At 42.7% G+C, this 19,904-nt stretch overlaps 1 protein-coding gene across 1 annotated transcript in view; it reads left to right on the forward strand.

Annotated features, from left to right (window-relative positions):
* Positions 1 to 19,904, forward strand: part of dennd1b (DENN/MADD domain containing 1B) — a 107,035-nt gene that overhangs the window by 79,823 nt on the left and 7,308 nt on the right. Inside the window, 7 exon segments of the mRNA XM_080506001.1 lie at positions 156 to 257; positions 6,082 to 6,172; positions 7,547 to 7,587; positions 9,536 to 9,571; positions 10,050 to 10,106; positions 11,895 to 11,984; positions 19,751 to 19,836. Coding sequence (XP_080362127.1) covers positions 156 to 257; positions 6,082 to 6,172; positions 7,547 to 7,587; positions 9,536 to 9,571; positions 10,050 to 10,106; positions 11,895 to 11,984; positions 19,751 to 19,836 — 503 coding nt within the window.

The following is a 19,904-nucleotide window of genomic DNA, read 5'->3' on the forward strand; positions in this document are numbered from 1 at the left end:
GGCGGTGTATCGGCCCTACTTCCTGTGAATTATATTTGAGCTTCGTAAACATGGTGGAAAGACAGATTGGCACAAAATGAATGACAATTAATTGTTTATTGTAATTTTTTTCCTTTTTTTTTTTTTTGCCAATTGTGTCTCTGGGGACTCTGCAGGGAGAGCCAATCACATTCTGCGAGGAGAGCTTCGCCAACCATCGATCCAACACCATGAAAAACTTCCTGTCCATGGCTGTCAACCTGCAGCTCTTCAAACAGGTACAAACACCCGACATCAAGGTGTGGTATCTTTATGTACGAGTTTATGTTGACGACATTGAAATGTGGTATTGTTCTATATATGGGCATCCAAATTTTTGTTTGCACGGAGCTCTTATCAAATGTTTGCTTTTTGCTATAGACTATTATCTCCTGCCACTTATGAGCAAATGACCAAGGCATAACTCTACTAATTAAACAAGTAACAAAAACAAATGGAAAAGTTGACCGAGTTCCTACTTGGTAGGTTATTCCATCCTTATCCATCCACTTTATTTTGGTGCTGTTTATTTTTTTGAACAGATTTCTTTTTTTTTTTTTTAAGAAGGTTGAAAGTCTTCAGTTTCAAACGTGAAAGTTGCCTCTCAGCTGCACCAGTTTTTCAGAAAACTGTCAACAGGGCAACATTTAGTATCTCGACAGTTTAGCAGCTCAGACTGAGGAGGAGTGTTGGAACGGAGAGGCACGGGATTATGGACGGTTCCTGACCCCCCTCCCCCCCCCCCCCCCCAAAAAAAAACAAAACAAAAAAAACAGTTTACTGCGGTTATCTCTGAGAGCACATCTTAATGTCTCTCTGTTTGCTCAATTTTATCTGGGGTACAAACAAAGCCAGGATAAGTCAGCCCTGTTAAAAAGCTTATTGACTGCAGTGAAACCTATGAACACTTGCGTGTTCTGTCTTTTATTCACAATCCTGTAAAAGCATGAAGTGGCAACAGGATTGCAGCCTCGGATGAGGAAAGTCTAACCCCAAAGAGTTTAACACCGACCACGAGCTGCGACGGTCAACACAGCTGTGTTTATGTGTGCTTTATGTTTGTGTCAGGAATGCTTCATTCATGTACGGCTTCCCTTTAAAAAAAAAAATCACTCATGTATACTTAATGTTTTCCTCCTCAAAATCCCCTCAGTAACACTAAACTTGGGGGAGCCAGAGCACAGAGAAAAGACACCTCTGGCTCTGTAGATACTACCCTCTCACCCCCTTGAATTTTTCTTTGTGCTCTCTGACCCACGATAGTGGTGTGATTCACCCCCAGGAGTACAACACTGCAGCCCTCAATCAGTCCTTTGTTTCTCTGGACACTCCGTTTATAATTTTCCCAGGCAGAGCGGATAGCGAGCAGCAGTTCAAAGCGTCCTCCTTGGCCGGCTCCCGCCTCAGCGGTAGCTCTGGGAAGCGCGGGGCCTTATCTCCACCTCCTCTTCCAGCGCAGGGGATGGGGTGAGCTTATCTCCTCCACTCCTCTTTCTGCTGAAGTGAGAGAGGGGCCGGTGGTTCGCCTGAGCGCTGCTCTGGCCGTGACCCGCGTCCGCTCACAAACATGCAAACAACACGCACGCGCACACACTTATATGGATAAGCATTCCTTCTGAAATGAGAGATTTCTTTTTTTCTTTTTTCTCCAGCTCGTTGCTTTGCACCCATTATTTATCTTAACCTCTTAACCCACTTTGTCTTTCCTGGCACAGTTTATTCTATTTTTTGTTTTATTGATTGTTGACAGGGGAAACTCACAGGGTGTTGGCGCTGCCATTTTTAATTTTTTTTTTTTTTTTTTGGGGGGGGGTTGCTCAGTGTAAACAAACAGGTTGTGTTGCTCTGTTATCAAGCAGCCCAGCCCAGTTCCTTGTGCTCAACTGGAGGTGAGCTGTGCATAATAGACCCTTTTTGAGCAATATGTATTAGATATTCATTTGGAAAAACAGATCTAAAGTGAGCTTATACATACTGAAATTTAAACTACGTTGTTGGACCACAATACCCATTACACACATTCTGAAACACGTGTGTGTAATGCCAAGGTGTTACCGGAGTTAGAGGTGTTACCAGGAAATTGCTTTTCTACAGGTGCTTTATTTGTTGATTTAAGTGTTTTCATTCTCTGGAAAACACCTTCTTTGTTACACAATCAACCGCAAATAAGAGCTTCATAAGGTGGGCGGCATGGAGTTGTTAATGTAGATTCAGCAGCATATTATTACTTCTGTATGAGCTAAATGGCTGAGTGAACAGAGGCACAGTTGTGCTGGCACAAATATTTTTTTAAGGCCGGTCATATACCATTTAGTGCCCTATAAGCTGCACAACCTGAATGCTAATTGTTTTTTATGAGCACACCTACTAAATCAAATAAAGGAATTACGATATCATGCCTTATTAATTTACTTTCGCCCAAAATATTTGTATTTTAACAGAAACAAATCTTATGCAGATCAAAGCACACGAGGGTTTTGACTGATGTTTTCAGGTGACCGAAAGCAGAACGCAAAAGTAACTTTATTTTGTTTTTTTATGAGCAACTGACATTAAGTCCACCGCTAAATATACACAGAGACTAAAATGTCACAGATTCACCTTGGGAAGCCTCTCTCTCGCTCTCTCTCTCTCTGTCTCTCTCTCTCTCTCTCGCTCTCTCTCTCTCTCTCTCTCTCTCTCTCTCTCTCTCTCTCTCTCTCTCTCTCTCTCTCTCTCTTCCCCCCCCCCAAAAAAAAAGCAAGTGGGAGAAATGTTTTAAAAAGAATGCGGGGGGGGGAATCTGTCAACATTAACCTGCTTCCTATCAACCATCCTCAGCTCCTACCTGCACGTACACACACACACACACACACACACACACACACACACACACACACGCACACACGCACACACGCACACACGCACACGGCAGACTGAGTCAATGAATGCTCTTTGTCTTATTGACAAAACTAAGCCATGCGCTGTTTCACTCCCCTAATTTACTGCCAGAAGTCTTATGTTATTTATACTTATCTTATTTGTGCTCTTTCATTCAGTGATCATCCACCTTTTTTTTCTGTCTATAAATGTGATTGCAGGGCTAATGTTCGAAATCAAAACCAAATGAATAATTTCAAACTTCCCCACTCTGTACATCCCAACAGTTTCAACAACCTGGAATATTATTCTTTGTGTTGCAGCAGTTTAGTAAAGGACACACTTGCAACACAGCTGTTAGACACACGGTCCACAATTGATTTGATGATGTTTTGCACTTTTAATCGCTATTTGATAGCTATTTGTTGCATGTAAAGCCATTTTTTCCCCCCAACCTTCCTTCCATTTTTCTAAATGTGTATTTAGAAGAAAAAGACAAAAACGTCAAGCTGTAAGCCTAAATTTAACTGAAGTTCCCTCGACACTAACGTAACGAAAGAAAAGACCTGCAGTTTCCTTGGACTCTGCTTATACCCTCGTCAGCCACGTTGTTGACACTTTTACAATCTAATGTGATGTTATATAACAGATCTGCTGTAAACTCTGCCTCTTCAAAGGTGATAATGTTTGGGTTTGCCTGAGATCATAAGAGAGGCTTTAATTGAATCACTTGTTTATGATGGAAGCTGTAGGTGGAAGTGATATTGAACTGGGGCAGCAGTATGTTGAGGTATTTCTAATACTTTGGTGACTGCTAACCTGCATGGGAGGGGAAGAACATTAGTAAAACATCTCATCATGATGCACTCCTAGCCACCCTCCACAAATCCAACAAAGATCACAAGATAAAAAATGATCACCCTCTCTGACTGTGTCAACACAAACTGAAAAACTGTAGGCTCCGTCGACGTTGAATTTATGGCAGAACCGGGTTCAGAGGTCGAATAAATCTACACGGCTGTGACTGACCAGTGAGTGAGTCAGCATGCTTGTAGCCAGATGGGATAACTCTTCCTCCACTGTGCTGTCGGCGGCAGCAGCAGGAAACGAGGTGATATGTGGCCACGAAGAGATGGAGCAGGATTTGCCTCCAAGTTTGGAACTCCGTGTGTCTGAATCTCATTCTGCGTACTTTGGCCCCGACGAAATTTGCACATGCAGTTTGGCAGTAGTTTACTGATCCAAGTCAAAATAAATCCAAGTGAAAGTATTTGCATATCTTGCGTGAGTGAAAAATCATCAAAATACGCTTTGCTGATTTTGACATTAAAAATGTGGCTTCCGAGTTTCGTCTACTTTTTGTGAATATCATTTTAGTTATTTTTAAGTTATTTGTAATTCTGATTTGCACATCTTAAAACCAACCTTTTTCTCATATTTCTAAAACTAAAAAAGAATAAACGAGCACTTTTAATTTGTCGGGGTGTGTGTGTGTGTGTGTGTGTGTGTGTGTGTGTGTGTGTGTGTGTGTGTGTGTGTGTGTGTGTGTGTGTGTGTGTGTGTGTGTGTGTGTGTGTGTGTGATCACAGTCTGCTATTGTTGAGTAATGTCTAATTAAGGCCTACATTGCAGGCAGGTAATCTGGCTGTGGTTGGGTGGGGGGGGGGGGGGGTGGGGGGGGTATGTAAGTGGCGGCTTTGGCTTGGTGATGATTTGGGTTGATTATCTTCACTAATTGGACCAGCCGTGTAGTAGAGCAGTGGTTGGAACCTGCAGTTTCACCTCTCATTAAAATGATCTAATGATGAGTTTCGAGCTTTTCTGACCAGAGGAGCGGATGGCCGTGTTGGTCGCTAGTTAGCAGGCTGTCCCCTGAGGACAATCACCTCAGAACAACCGATATTGTTGTTGCACTTTGGACACGCTTGCAGGGGGGGGGGCAGGGGGGCATTGTAGCATTTGTATCTGAGACCATGTTGCTGTCTATTTTAATTTTTTTTTTTTGGGGGGGGCATTCAAAAGCAAAGTGTACCATTTGTTGTTGTTATTAAAACCCTTGGATAGGTAGGAGGTGTTGATCACTAATTAATGGAAACAGTCAGAAAATTCAGCTTTAAATGCAGATGCTTGATTTGTTTACATACTTATTATTTTAGATGATGCCGTTGCAAATTGCTACCTGCTTCTTCCTCCTCCTACCCTCGCACAGACGCTCTAAAAAGGAAAATATTTGTATTTAATTTGGAAAACAATTAGAAAGCATCAGTCAAGTAAACTACTCTGCAAATTCAGAAAGTTAACTTTTCTGAATTTTACAAAAACTTTGATTATTAAAAATATATGGTGGGTGTTTTTGAAATAATTAAAGTTGCCATATTGTAAATGCACGTTTCATAGTTGCAGAATAAACTTGAATAAGCATGACGGACTCACTAATGCCACAGTGCGAGAGATTTGCTGATACTATAAGCAACGGAACAGGAAACTAACAGCAACTTGGGGTCAATGTGGTTGGATTTACTTAATGGAAAACAGTACACCATGTGTGTGACTGACTGATATACACCCATAATTGTTTTGGTGATATTTGAAGATTTTCTTCATGTCCAATGTGATTTATAATTCAAAAATGTCACATGTGTAAACTAATCTGCACCAGACATGTTCTAATAACCAAAGAATATAAAAACAAGGCCTTTTGAAAAAAATTTTGGTCTCCGCTTCAAAACACGTTTTTCTGTCAATCACCCCGTCCTTGTGAATTCAAACACTACTGTCCGTTTACTCTTTTAATCCCGAGTGTCCTGCGTGCGCCGGTGTTTGTGTTTGCTTTCAGCTGCATAACATATTTATGTGCATTTGTGCCTGTCCTCTTGAAATGTGTAGCTGTCTTGCCGGTTGGGTCTGTATTTACGAGAAGGAGTTTTATGCGCGCTACATTACAAAGGGAGGAAATGAAACTTCCTCATGTCTCAGACAGTGTGCAGCATGTCGTCTGCTGCTCTAATCCCTCACCTGCTCCGCATTACCAAATCCCTATTACCTGCAGCCCACCTAATCTTGGGATGTAGTTTCCGTCAGGTAGGATTAATAACACCCCTCTGTGGCTGGAGTCTTAGTGTGTGCGCGTGCATATCTGTGCGAGTGTGTTCTCTCCCCCCCCCCCCCCTCCTTTAATAAGCATGTTGTAATTTATGGTTGTAGTTCATCGACGGACGGCTAGCCAAATTGAACGCAGGCCGTGGCTTCACCGATGTGTTTGAAGAAGAGATCACAGAGGGGGGCTTCTGTGGAAGTGAGTAGTGCACGACTTGTCCATCATCAATTAGCTGTATTATATTTATTTGCCATATTGAATGCTACTCAGAAGAAGCATGGGGTCATGTTGTAAATGATACCACAAGAGAAAGTATTAAAGTTCTTAAATCAAAAAGCAAATTTTTTTGGACACCTTATGACAGAATAAAAATGCAGGGGAAAAAAAAAAAAAGAATATCTTAGGTTTACCACAGTGAAACTAATTGTATGTTCACTTTTTGACGTAAACTGTATAATATATTGACCAGTCAGCTATAACCACATAAGATATTGTTGAGGAGTCATTTTAGATAATAAATTGGTAATACACTTTGTGGAACCATCAAAAGTTTTTGGGAAGTTCTTTAAAAGTGGTGGAACACTTTAAACACACACACACACACACACACACACACACACACACACACACACACACACACACACACACACACACACACACACACACACACACACACACACACACACACACACACACACACACACACACACACACACACACACACACACAGTCACTACTATTACTAATAATAATTTAAAATCATTTCTTTGTATGTGTATCTTTCAATGAAGGTTTCCAGTATTGTTTCCAGCCCATATCTTTTCTGAGAACAGAAATGACTGGATCTGATTGAATGTGGCAAAACAAGCCTGACACAATAATTAATGGCATTTTGTCAGGGTTGAGCTTAATATGCGTGAGACATCGGAAGTTCAAGTGTGAAAGGAAAAGAAAAAAAAAAAACAGCCTCCCTCCGGAGCCCTCAGACAAATTAGGTTGTTTTGATCATAACACTTCAGGTTGTAGTTGTATTTATTTGGCAAGAGAGGAAAAAAAGCATTGCCATCCAGATGATGCAGCTAAATATCCATCATATTATTCTGCTAATCAGTTCTGATCGTCGCCCAGCCCCACACTGTCAACTGTTATTCTCTTCCTTGGGCATTTGAAAGCAAATCTCTTCCACGAAGTCCTCACAGATCCACTATTCCCTATTCAGATTTTTAATTTTATTTTTTTTACTACATGCAGTAATGGGATATTATTGAGCACTCAAGTGACATTTTCTTATTTTTATTTTTACTTTGTAGCCTTTTCTTTAAGAAAAATCTTGAAAATAAATGATGCCACACTGATGACAATACATGGCTGTTTTTGTTGTTTATATTTTCCTGATTTATTGGGGAATTTTTATTTTACAAGCAGAAATGTTTATTTGAACAGGAGTGTGTTACAGTAAAGTAAAAAAGTAAAAAAAAATCCCAGTTTCCTCTGCATCACAATGTATTAATGCTGAGTAACTGAGTTCAAAATGATTAATTCATATTTTTTCTCTTTTATACTTCCCTGCAGGTAATTCAAGGTCTTACCAGCAATGGATGCACACTGTAAAGGTAGTCACAGAGTGTCCTGTACATCACACACACAAGCTTTTATCAATAGTTTTTTTTCTCCCTTTGTAACACTTATTTCATTCCCGAGTTCTATTTAATTGAGGACGTGATTGACACAGCTCAGTGTTTGAAGTCCTGGTGTTGCCTCTGGAATGAAGGGGCTGCCTGGATGTACGAATCCGGCTCCAGTGTGGGCTGCTGTGTGTGAAGCGGCGCGTGCAGCAGGACAGTGGAGACAGACAGGGAGGGAGACAGAAGTGATTTGACGTGACAAGACGTCCTCCGACATGACATGTTGATCTGGCAGCAAACACGGGCGTTACTCCGCTGAACCAACCCGCGAACATGCATCTCTCCCCTCCTTCATCTCCTTCTGCCTCTTTCCTCCTATTTTTCTCCCCTTATCTCTCTGTCTTTATATCCTTTACTCTTTTCATCTCTGTCACAGCAGCCCCTCTCTCTCTCTCTCTCTCTCTCTCTCTCTCTCTCTCTCCTTCTCCCTCGTTTTCACTCGGCGAGTATCTCTCCCTCCCTCTCTCCCCACGCCGTCAGCTAAGGCTGAATTAGTTCTCTAGAGTGCTCTTCAAAGGTTTGTTAAAGTTCACATTTCCTGACTGACAGGGATCTATAAGAGGGGCCTTCACCTCGGCCCCTCTCCTCCTCTCCCTCTGCCAACTACTGAAACGCCGCCTGCCATTTACTCTGTTTAGCCGTTTAGCCGAAGCTTTGTGTGTACACTAAAGAACAAACCGGAGAGAAAAAGAGCGAGATGCCAAAGGAGGAGAAACGGCAACTGGAAGAGCGAAAAAGAGAAAAGGCGCAGAGCGGTATCGGGTACCAAAATGTCACTCGGCACGACTCAAAGCACGACTCAATCATGCTCGGTCCCTCCCCTCATTGTTTTCGGCTCCTTTTAAATAAAGGCCTCCTCAGTGTTATGAATCCTGTAGTTTATCATGACACTTATATTTTGTTTAGTGTCGCCAATTTTTTTTGTTTTTTTAATTGAAGCTGTATAATATTAACAGCTGCAGAGGTTTGTGTTAGAATGTTTACACTGTCTGTCTCCACTATTGCAGTAGAAATACTGACCACAGTGTAGGTGAACATACTGCACAATATTGTAAAGCTGCCATGTGTAACAATCCCCAAAAAACCTGCAGCCATGTAAAAATAATAAATTCAAACATGCCCAATTTGATATATGACAATGAAAGTGTAAAATAACAATAGAAAAGAAGCATGTGGTTGAAAAGCCACGTTTCTTTGTTGTAGTCGTAGCAAAGTAATGTCAACAATGTGCAGAGTAACATGAAGCAAAAGCAAATATGCAACTTAGGATGTGAAGAAAATGTGAAAAATATTAAGCGATAAGTAAACACTGTGAAATGGGAAAAAGCAAAATGTATTTAATAACATCAGGTCATAAAAAGAAAAACAGGAAAGTATATAAGATGTATGAAAAATGCAATCATGCAAAATATGTGTAATAAAAGCAAACAAGAAATAATGTGGTAAAACACTCTTCGGTAAAAAAAAAAATCTCACCCGTTCATACATATACAAACCATTTTTATCACGATTTGATTGAGTTTCCATTAATACTAATAATATTTATAGCTGCGGGTTTGTCTGTGATCCCATGCAGATTTCCTGTTTCTGCCGTTGATGGTGTTATAATAAAAATAATGGCTGACAGATAAAAATATACCGTGATAGTATTGTACACAAGTGTAAAGTAATTTTTTTTCCAAAGGCAAACATGAGAAATAACACATATAATGATCAAACCGATCACTATAAATACGCAAATGTTCACGTGTCACACTTTAAAATACTGTGTATGTACGAATAATTCATTTCAGAAATACTTGTTGGAATGTGTATGTGCAAGAATTCACTTTCCATGTCTGTAAGTGGCTGACAAAGTCTTGTGTGTTGATTCCAGAGAGGAGGAGCACTCTTCAACACAGCCGTGACAAAGGTATTTCCTGCTGCAGCCGTGCTTAATGAGTCGTCGCATCTGTGATGCACTACTTACATTCCTGTGTACAGAACGGGAATTTTACAACAGTTTCAAACCGTTGGGTACAGATCACGTGACATTTGTCTGGAAATCCCTCTGCAACGCTTGGATATGTTGAATGTTGAAATGAAACTTTGTAAAACTTGTAATTGGGTGTTGCGCCAGTGGGAGCGTTGTTCTTGACTGGTGGATGTTTGATGAGCAGTGCATGTCGTTATGCGCTGTACAATAGGTGGTCAGGGTGCCCTTTCATGTTAACGCCTCCCGTTAGTGCGCGCGGCTCTCTCATCCAAGCCTTTTGTCTCATTGTTTTTGCCACAGGGATCAAAGCGTGTCTTGATGTTACGTGGAACCCGAACAGAATGCTAATGCAACGTGTTTTGATTGTTAATTCTTCCCGCATGTGAAAATTGTGTGCACTGTTCCCACCTCATAGGCCAAGGTTCACGCCAAGAGGGGCATCCGAGACATTAAGGGCAGACTCAAAGCAAGGGTGAGCTGCAAGGACCTCCACACCTCTCCGACACACGTGCACAAACACTGGGAGGCAAACACGCGCGTACACATAATTCTGTCCGCGGGCCGACAGACACATGCCTCCCTCATAGAAACAGACAGGAAAGCTGCTTTACATGGAGTGTGTGATTCTAACAGAGGGGTCTTTTAATGACTGTTGAAGCCTGCTTAGTGCTTTGTTCAGGGCTGTACATTTTTAACCAGCGCCCCTCTGGCTATGGCCTGTCATGTCATCCGAGCCTCGGCCCTTCTTTCACTTTTATTGTCTGCATATTTCATCAGTGCGCCTGTGATTTCCTCAAAGCTAATGTAACGAGGTGTATGTTTCCATAAGCCTGATGGATTTGATAAGGCAATAGCAGTTTGATCTGTCAGTGGGAAGCTGAGGATAGAGGGCATTGATGATGAACATGAGGTGCACGCACTGTTCTGCTCTGTGGATGCGCACACAGGCACAGTGGAGGCAAACAGAGGTGTGGAAATGTGTTTGATTTTGAAGTTAAACAGATTTCTTGTTCGTTAAGAAGAAAAATGGTTTTGTGATCCCTCTTAATCGCCCGTGCATTTGTGGTGCTGCCAGCTGCAGATTGTGCACAAATGCTGCAAATGCACAATCGAAAAATAAAGGATATTACGTTATATTGCTGTGAAACTGGTTAGTATGGATATTTTTTGTGGTAGATTGGTATAAAGAGCTACCAGTGGTATTCATACTGCTAGTATTATATACGGTAGTAATTTGGCTCTGAAATCCAAGGCCATTAGTCAGCTCTGTAAAACACCGCTGTGTATTGTAGTTATTTTCAAAGCTCATTCAAATGAGACTTTATACTCTGACTATATGTCGCTATGTTTTCCTGCACTGAGATGAGTGACTCAGACAAAATGCCACAATGAACAATATATGATAACTGGTGTCTGTAAACTGTCTCGCCTATCAGAATGTAGTTGTACTGATATTTGAGCATGACAATAATGACAACAGAATTATGGATTGATAATCTTATAGTTGTTTAGATGTAGTGTTACTTGGAACAGGTGTATGTGCAACTCAACAAATATTTATTCGTCGGATCTATTTCTTTTCATTATAAGATCAGTTGAAATAAACAGTTTATGCTGTTTGAAAAATGTAATTAATTGCATTTTCATGGCTCAAAGAGAACACAGCCTTACCTCACCAGCTATAGCATTTAAATTTGTTGTACTTCAATTAATCAACGATTTCCACTCTCAACAAATTAATCAAATCATATTGTCATGACGAGGAGGCCAACATCTATCACTGATGATGACTGATGTTGATATGCCCAAATAATGTTGAAACATGTCAAGACTTTCTCAGCAAAGGCGTCATGCACTCCTGGTAAGAAGGAGCACGTTTAGGAAGAAATGCCAAATAATTACATTTTACACAATCTGCACTTTTTTGCTACATTTCTTCCCCATTGATTGTGTACAGTTTGAAAAATATTGCATGTTGTGTTGGTGTCTACCAGATGAGGACTATGATAGAAGCAAGGTTACAATATTGCTGATTCTACTACAGAGGAAAACACATGCATATAGGTAGAAGCGATGGAACAAATCTGAAAATATCACATAATCAGACATGGTCAGAAAATGAAATTATTGATGAATGTATTGTTTTTTTATATTTATTTGAAATGGCAGCAGATGTAAACATTCATTATTTCCTTACTTTTTACCATGTTAGTTAATCTATACTACAAACCCTGCGATTTCTGCTCGTCCCCACTCTCAGGAAGAAGAGGAAGAGGGGATGACGGTCTGTGGTGGGTCTCCTACCAGCACCAAGAGCTTGTCTCCAAGGAGACTGCAGAAGATGAGACGGGTATGAAACGTGCACGCAGAGATGCACATCAGTAAATGAGTTAACTACATTTACACTGACTGATCATACTGGAGCTCACTTCTCATTTGACCGACATGGATTCAGCTTTCCACTCTTTCACTGCTTCATCATCTATGTTTTGTTCTTTTTTTCGCATTTGTTTGATGCATTTTGGTCTCTCTCTCTCTCTCTCTCTCTCTCTCGCTCTTTTTTTACAAGGTCTTGGAAGTACAGTTGTTTGTCAGCGTGCCAAATGTAATGATAAGCATTTCTCCCTTTCACACGTGTCCATGTTATACATTCAGTATTTTCCTCTGAACAGCACGGACAGTCGACGCAACTCATCTGCTGGTCAGCATTTCCTCTGAAGAATTTGCTTGTGCGCCATAAGTAGATAGCACTTTTTTTTTTTCTTCTTTCCTTTTTTTTCTTTGTTGTGTGCAGACTTGGCATGTGATGTGCACACAAGCTCATCACAAGTACACAAAGTACACGATCATCAGCAAATACATGAAGAAAGTTAAGTCCGCTTTTTAGTTTAATTATAAGACGCCACAGAGACGTGTAACTTAAAACCTGCACGTTTAGTTCATATGAGTATTAACTTTAGTTTCATGCTATTGAAATTGCACACTTCTGAGCTAAATGCATGCACACAGCCTTCTGGGTTGTATCTCCCACCTCATATCTACACCAGTGTGGTCCCCGTTGGAGCTCCTCTGCCTGTTGTTGCTCGACGGATATATGGCCAGTGGACTTACAATTCTTCTTTAAAAAAAAAAAACAACAAAAAAATAACCCCATGCCTCGCACTGACATTTTGGTCACAGTCATGTAAGAGTGTGATTAGGAGAGGTTGTGCTGTCTCTAATTAGTGTTGTGTTTCCTGTGTGTGTGTGTGTGTGTGTGATGATGCTGGAAAGTCTTAGCGCAGATGAAGGTGTGATGGCCAGAGAGAGGAGAGGAACGGCAATTAGGGCTTTTCTAAAGGCCCCCTCGGACCCCCCCCCACCCCACCCCACCCCCCCGCCAGCCAGGGAGCGTGCACACACAGACGGGCCAGCGCAGATTAACAGTTAACACAATTGATGTGCACGCACACACACACACACACACAGAGAGGGAGAAATCAGGATATACCCACACCCCTGTTCATGCCATTGAGGCCTGCTCATTGCCACAGTAACGGGTCCCTGGAGACGGCTGGAGGAGGAACATGCAGGACACGGGGTAGCATGTCCCACAGCACTGCGTTTGTGTGTGTTTATGTGTAATCAATCAGTTTCTCATGCCATTGTTCTCTTCTCTCATTGCTCTCAGAAGCCAGGTACATCAGTGCGTTACCTTAACCACTTCAAATTAAAACCTTTCGCACGTGATTTTGGGTTGGTTTTTTTTTTTTCAGTCTGGTGATCCAGTCTTCTTCTTTTCCACCTGCAGCCTGAGAGTCGAGAACGTGTTGATAATTTATGGCCTCTGAGTAGTAAGCGCATAAATAGAAGCATCTTTGGAGACAATTGTTAGAAATGATTAGAAAATGGCAATGATTGCAATATTTAGGTACGTTTAACAGTACATATTAACTAGGTTTTGTATCGTTTCATAGTAGAAACTCTGAATAATTATGGACTATTTTTGGAGGAGTTGTTTCATTTATAAAATCAAACCGCAAAAATTATTCGCCAAACACATACCGACGTAAAGACTGTTTCCAGGTGTGGCTTCTCTCTGCATTACCATTTCGTTTACCTTCACCAGACTCTTTACTGCACAGCATATTTACATTTTAGCTGGAGAGCAATATAGGAAGGCATTGTTCCTACTCTCTTTGTGTCCCTCACCTCTTCTGAGCCTGCTTCCAGTGAAATGTTGATGCTGTTGTTCTGCCCACTACTGTCTTGACCAGGTGTTCCACACATGAAAAATTGATCTCAATGGGACTAACACGGTTAAATAAAGGTTAAGCAAAATTATCCACAGCTCCTCACCAATCCCCAGACTCCCGGTCACCACACACAGACTATTATAGTTTAGATTAGCTTTACTCTGAACTCATCATTATTTTAAAAAAGTAAAGGTGCAAAGGTTCCTTCATAATATCTATATAATAACGATGCACTGCAATTCTGGATTTTCTTATATTAATAAGGCAATTAACATAAGTGAGAAAACGAAGCCTTCGTTGGAACACATAAGCCAGAACGGATATGTCTCACATGTGTTAAGGGACATATTCTTTGGGATTGTGGTCTCAGGTATGTCCATGCCTTCAACTGAGTGACCAGCGAAGCCTCATTCACTTTGGAAACACTTCATCATCAAATGCTCCAAAAATGTGATTTAATTAGGGATATTCCACATTGCTATATGAGGGGGGGAAAAAAATCCTGATACGTTTTTATCATTCATGATTTTTTTTTTTTTTTTTTTTTTTTAAGCAACATCTCTATGTGTGTCCTTGAAATGAAATGAATGATCCCGGAGAAGCTCCTTTAATTAATCATAGAAAAATAATCAGAGTTATGAAATTCAAATTCTATTTGATCAGCCAACACATGTACCAAAGTGGAAGTGCTGCTGTCATATGCACTCATATTTCAGCCTTATCCGGCAATGTGGGTGATTTGTAGTGTTTGGTGAGCGTGTTGATTAAGAATGTAGGAGTAATTCTTTCGTTTGACAAAAACAAGACTGAATTGGACCGCTGACTTCTCCTCTGATGCAACAAACAACAGCCATTGTTCTGGCTCCTGTATCATTTTGTGTGTGAGTGCCAGATTTGTGTGTGTGTGTGTGTGTGTCTGTGTGTGTGTGTGTGTGTGCGCGCGCGCCTGTGTGTGTTTTGAGCATCTGCAATAAGAGAGTATGTGTGTCCCTCATCCCTCCAGCATATGAAGCTGGATTTGAGCGCGTGTGTGCTCCAAGTGCACAAACGCGCATGCATTTAACTGCTCGCCTCAGGTTGGAGGCAGCAGAGTGACAGCTGTTAAGAGCACAGAGGAGAGCAGAGGTTGGGACGGTGTTATGGGCAATGACAGCCAGCAGGCTTGTGGCCGGGCTCAGCCCGAGGCTCTGGACTCTTCACCTGGTGAGGCAGGAGAGGTGCCAGCCCGGGAAGCAGCTCAGGGTTGAGGGGAAACAGAGAATGGAAACACAGGAACAAAGTCACATGGACACTTCAGAGTGTAAAGGCTGTCCTGTGTGTGTGTGTGTGTGTGTGTGTGTGTGTGTGTGTGTGTGTGTGTGTGTGTGTGTGTGTGTGTGTGTGTGTGTGTGTGTGTGTGTGTGTGTGTGTGTGTGTGTGTGTGTGTGTGTGTGTGTGTGTGTGTGTGTGTGTGTGTGTGTTCTCTACCTCTACCTTTTTTGTGTGTGCCCTACCAGGGAGAGATTTGTTGATGGCCATGTATACTTACATGTGGGGTTATTTTTAATTTTGAGGAATACACATTAGCGAAGAGGGAGTTTTGAATCCCAAAGATGCTTAAGTTGTAATGCATACACATCTTATTTGTGTTTTTGCTCAGACCTCATGCAGAGATATTATCAGTGTATGTTGTTTTTGTTGTTTTTTTTGTGTGATATTGACAGTATGGAAAAGCACTATATTCTGGTGAATGGGAATATCTAATAGGAAGGGTATATTATGTGTAATGTATGTTCCAGAGCTCAGAGTGGGATTTGTTGTTGCTCATGATTACATTTTGATCTGACTTTGTAAAATAGTTCAGTCATGTCCATAATGGTCAGTGTGAGGTGACGAGTTAGAATGCATCACAGGATACTACAGGTATGGCAATGCTGTTCATAGCTGTGTGTGTGTGTGTGTGTGTGTGTGTGTGTGTGTGTGTGTGTGTGTGTGTGTGTGTGTGTGTGTGTGTGTGTGTGTGTGTGTGTGTGTGTGTGTGTGTGTGTGTGTGTGTGTGTGTGTGTGTGTGTGTTTTCATGGTTATTTGTATGCATTTGTATTCCACACTTGGGTTGGTTTCTGGCCTTCCCTGAAGTCCTCGCTGAAACCAAAGTGCCATCTCCTGGCAGCATCACGGTACTGCGGCGCACCCATTCATAGAAAGACACCTGGTGATTTCACTGGATGCGTGTGGTTTGGTCTGACAGAATGAGCATTATGCACATTTTTCTGTCTTTATATGGCTGTCGTTTTAAGCAAAAGTTGCAGTCTTTCAGCAACAGCCAGTTGGACAGAGTAGCAGTGGATCTCCCCTCAAACGCTGCCCACCCCCCCCCACCACCCCCCTTTGCTTTTGAGCGAGCGGCACTTAAACAGGCATACACAGACTTGGCCGTACTTCTGCAAAGGCTTTGCTTCTCCCCAAGGTTTGTTTGCATTTTACTGGCATCACTTTACATACACTGCCAAGCTGTGAGATCAGTGCCCACTCAGAAATACCATATGAAATGTATAATGTAAGACGGGCTATTAAAGTCCACCAGCGTTTGGCCCTGTCACAGACGGGCATAGTTGCACCTCAATAATAAGTCACGCAGTTTAGGAGGGCGAGAGGAGGGGAAAGTTTGTTCCTCCACTCAAATACGTGACAATGATTGTTCCCTCGTAGCTACAAAAAATGAAATGTAATTTATTTTTATCTCACAGCCGCTTTGTTGGGAGGGGCTTTGTTTAAGGGTGTGCTTGTTTTGACAGACGAGAGCGACAAATAGCTTAGTCATGTTCAACATTGTACCTGTGTTTTCAGGTGTGTTGCTTTTTTTCCACATCAGGAGTGTCATAATTACCAAATAACCTGAAAAAACACCCCCCCCCCCCCCCTCCTCACCATTATTTAATAAATGCCAGGCATTTCTACATTTCCAAAAACAAACTAGAGGGAGATGGTATTACTTGAAACAACCATTTTATTATTTTTCATGATGCCTGTTCGCTCCCATGTGGCACCATGGTGGAGAGGAAGGAGTGGAAAGAGGCAGACAGACAGAAACAGTGACATCTGTCACTGAAAACGGAGTGATGGATGCAGAAAATGAGAGACAGGGAGGCATGGAGCGAGAATCACCTTTTCAGTTTCACCTTTCAGCGTCCCATTAGTCGACAACGGCAAAGCTAATGAAGGAGCGGTATGATAATACGTTGCTCTCCTATTTGGTGCCTTGCACTGTCCTGTCAGGCCCGAGGAGATATGGGACGGTGACAGAGCTGTCACAGCTTTAACAGGGGACCTGTTTGCACTGCTTGAGAACGTCTCGTGGCGAAAGCGTCTACATTTGTGTTGTTTACATTGACATACGGTGCATCCTATTTAAATCTCAAATTGTACTGCTGCTGTTCGCTTTGACAGCTCTGAAGAACTGGTAAAATGCTAAGAAAAGAAACTGACAAAATCTTACTTTGTAGCTGACATGACCAGTGAAATGAATGGAATCTGTTGGCCTCGTTTTTTTTTTTGTTTTTTTTCGGGGGGGGGGGGGGGGTTGTCTTTAAATAATAGGAGATATACCAGTCCATGCACCAAAACCGGTGCTCCTGTCATAAAATGCTTGGTTGTTGTAAATAGTTTAATCCTAAGTGTTGTGCTTAAGGGTCACAGTGAAGAGAGGGAATGACAAATTGATAAAGCTGTGAAGTGAAGTACCATCCATTTACTGCTCCCCATGGAACTTCCTCTCGGGTAGACGACACCAAAAGCTGTAACGGAGATCAGAGGGCCGGGCTCGGTGACCTGCGTCTGGTTGTGTTTGGGTTCGCCTTGCTTTAATAAACACCTAGACGCAGAGAGAGGCCCTGCCTCCCTCAATACTGCAGGAACTGCACAAATGAACACACCGTAAATAGCGGCACATACCTTGGGCGTACGTCGTCGCGCGAGTGCCTGGTGTTTGCGCGCTGGCGTTTTCTGTCCAAAGCCGACTCTCCCCCAAGTGTCTCACAGGTGCATCTCCGCTCTGCTGGTCTGCTTTGGCTGGCTGGCTGGCTGGCTGGCTGGCTGGCGCGTTGTTGGCCCGGCCCCAGATTTACTGCCCTGACACAGGAATCCATTAAAGGCTGTTTAGGGATCCCAGGCCTGAGCCCCTCTGAAATCTCTTTCATTATAGCTCCAAGCTACCATGGAAGGGGAGCGGCTCGGCCAATCAGTAGTGCCACCACATGTGTTCATGTTTAGCCTGATGGCTGAGAGACTTAAATGGCTACTGCACACATCTCCTTCGCTGACTTTTATGGAGAAAATGGCACTTTAACTCTGTGTGTGTGTGTGTGTGTGTGTGTGTGTGTGTGTGTGTGTGTGTGTGTGTGTGTGTGTGTGTGTGTGTGTGTGTGTGTGTGTGTGTGTGTGTGTGTGTGTGTGTGTGTGTGCGTGTGCGTGTGTGTGTGTCTTCCTCTTCCGTAGTCGAACACTGTGCTGTAAATGAGGCCAGACCAGTCATACGTTACACCCCCCCCCCCCCCCCCCCCCCCCCCCCTTCTCCCCCGTCTGGCTGGCACAGTGTCAACTAATCGGGTCCAGGTCTTGGTTCAGGGGTCCGATGCTGACCCCCCTCCCCCCCCAACGTACCCCTCGACCCCCTCAAACCACGCACACACACCACTCCCATCATTCTTTGCAGCTGTAGGGAAATCTCATCCACACCTCTCTACATTTCCTTCTTTCCTTTTTTTCACTCGGCCATTTCTCTCTTTGGTCTCACCTTCACCTTTGACTCTCTGATTTTTCCCTCCACCACCGCTTTATTTTGTTCGTGTCTGTAACTCCCCCCCCCCCTCCCCCCCGTGCTGTGCTCCCTTTTGAATTGTAGAGAATATTTCTCTTGAGTGACGGGCTTTGATGGTGTTGCTGCGGCCGACATATATTTTACAGAGAAAACATATAGGTGGAGCGACACCACGATAACAAAAAAAAGTCAGTGCGCGCACGTGTTGACGCTGCGATTGTTGGCAGTGGTATCATGTAAAGCTGGCCGTCCCCACTGGAGCCGGTTTGATCTCGACAAACACGGAGACCGACGGAGTTAAGATGTTGCCTGGCCAAGAAAAATGGACTCTGCAGGTCATCAGTGGAATGCGGGACGAAGGAAGACGGCGCGAAGAGTTCAAGTTATAAAATGAGAGCTGGTGTTAACAACAGCAAACATGGGCACGCAGAGAGAGGAGCATGTGCGTGGTGGTAGGAAGGCATGTTAAATAAGTGGCCGGGGGCAGATTTGGACTCCCATGGGGAGAGTGCTGCCCGGCTCTGTGAAGCTTCTGTCTCTTCCTTAACCTGCCCATTAAACATGGCGCACAGGTGGCTTATTAAACCCACTGTGTCAGACAACTGCAGCATCACACTGATCATCCAACGCTCCGTGGTGACAAATACAATCTCATGCACCGGTGACATGATGATTAATGTAGTTCCCCATATCTCAAATCTCAAGCACCTTGTAGTTCATACGTAATGCTGAGCTTTATAAAATGCTGCAGGATTTTCATCCCCAGACCCAAATTTGACAAATTTAGCCCCAACCCTGCGGGTCCCAGTACATTAAAACAAGCTATTAGTCCTGTCTTACGAGGACCCGCCAGACACAGACCTGCATCTTTTTTTTTTTTTTTTTTACTCTTGAATCCCTGGTTGTACTTTTATGAAGCGCTGTACCTCAGCGGAGCACCATTTTCCACCCAGACTCCGTGTTTATCACAAGTCTTCCACTATTAAGATGAGAGGCTGAGACGCCCTTGGGTCCACTTTCATTGTTTTATCATGTTATTCTCCGTGTCTAACTACATCCACTTGCTTTGTTATTCTCATTAACAGCAGAACTTCAACAAGTCTCCCATGAGCATGGGCCCTCGAGAGCTTGGCTTCGGGCTGGATGATGACGAGCTGGACAACATGAGCAAGTAAGTCAGAGAAGCCGTTTTCGTTCAGTTTTAAATCTATATGCCAAGATGTGGTAACTTTTGTTTAT

This window comes from Blennius ocellaris (genome assembly GCF_963422515.1).
Source record: "Blennius ocellaris genome assembly, chromosome: 12".
Lineage (NCBI taxonomy): Eukaryota > Metazoa > Chordata > Actinopteri > Blenniiformes > Blenniidae > Blennius > Blennius ocellaris.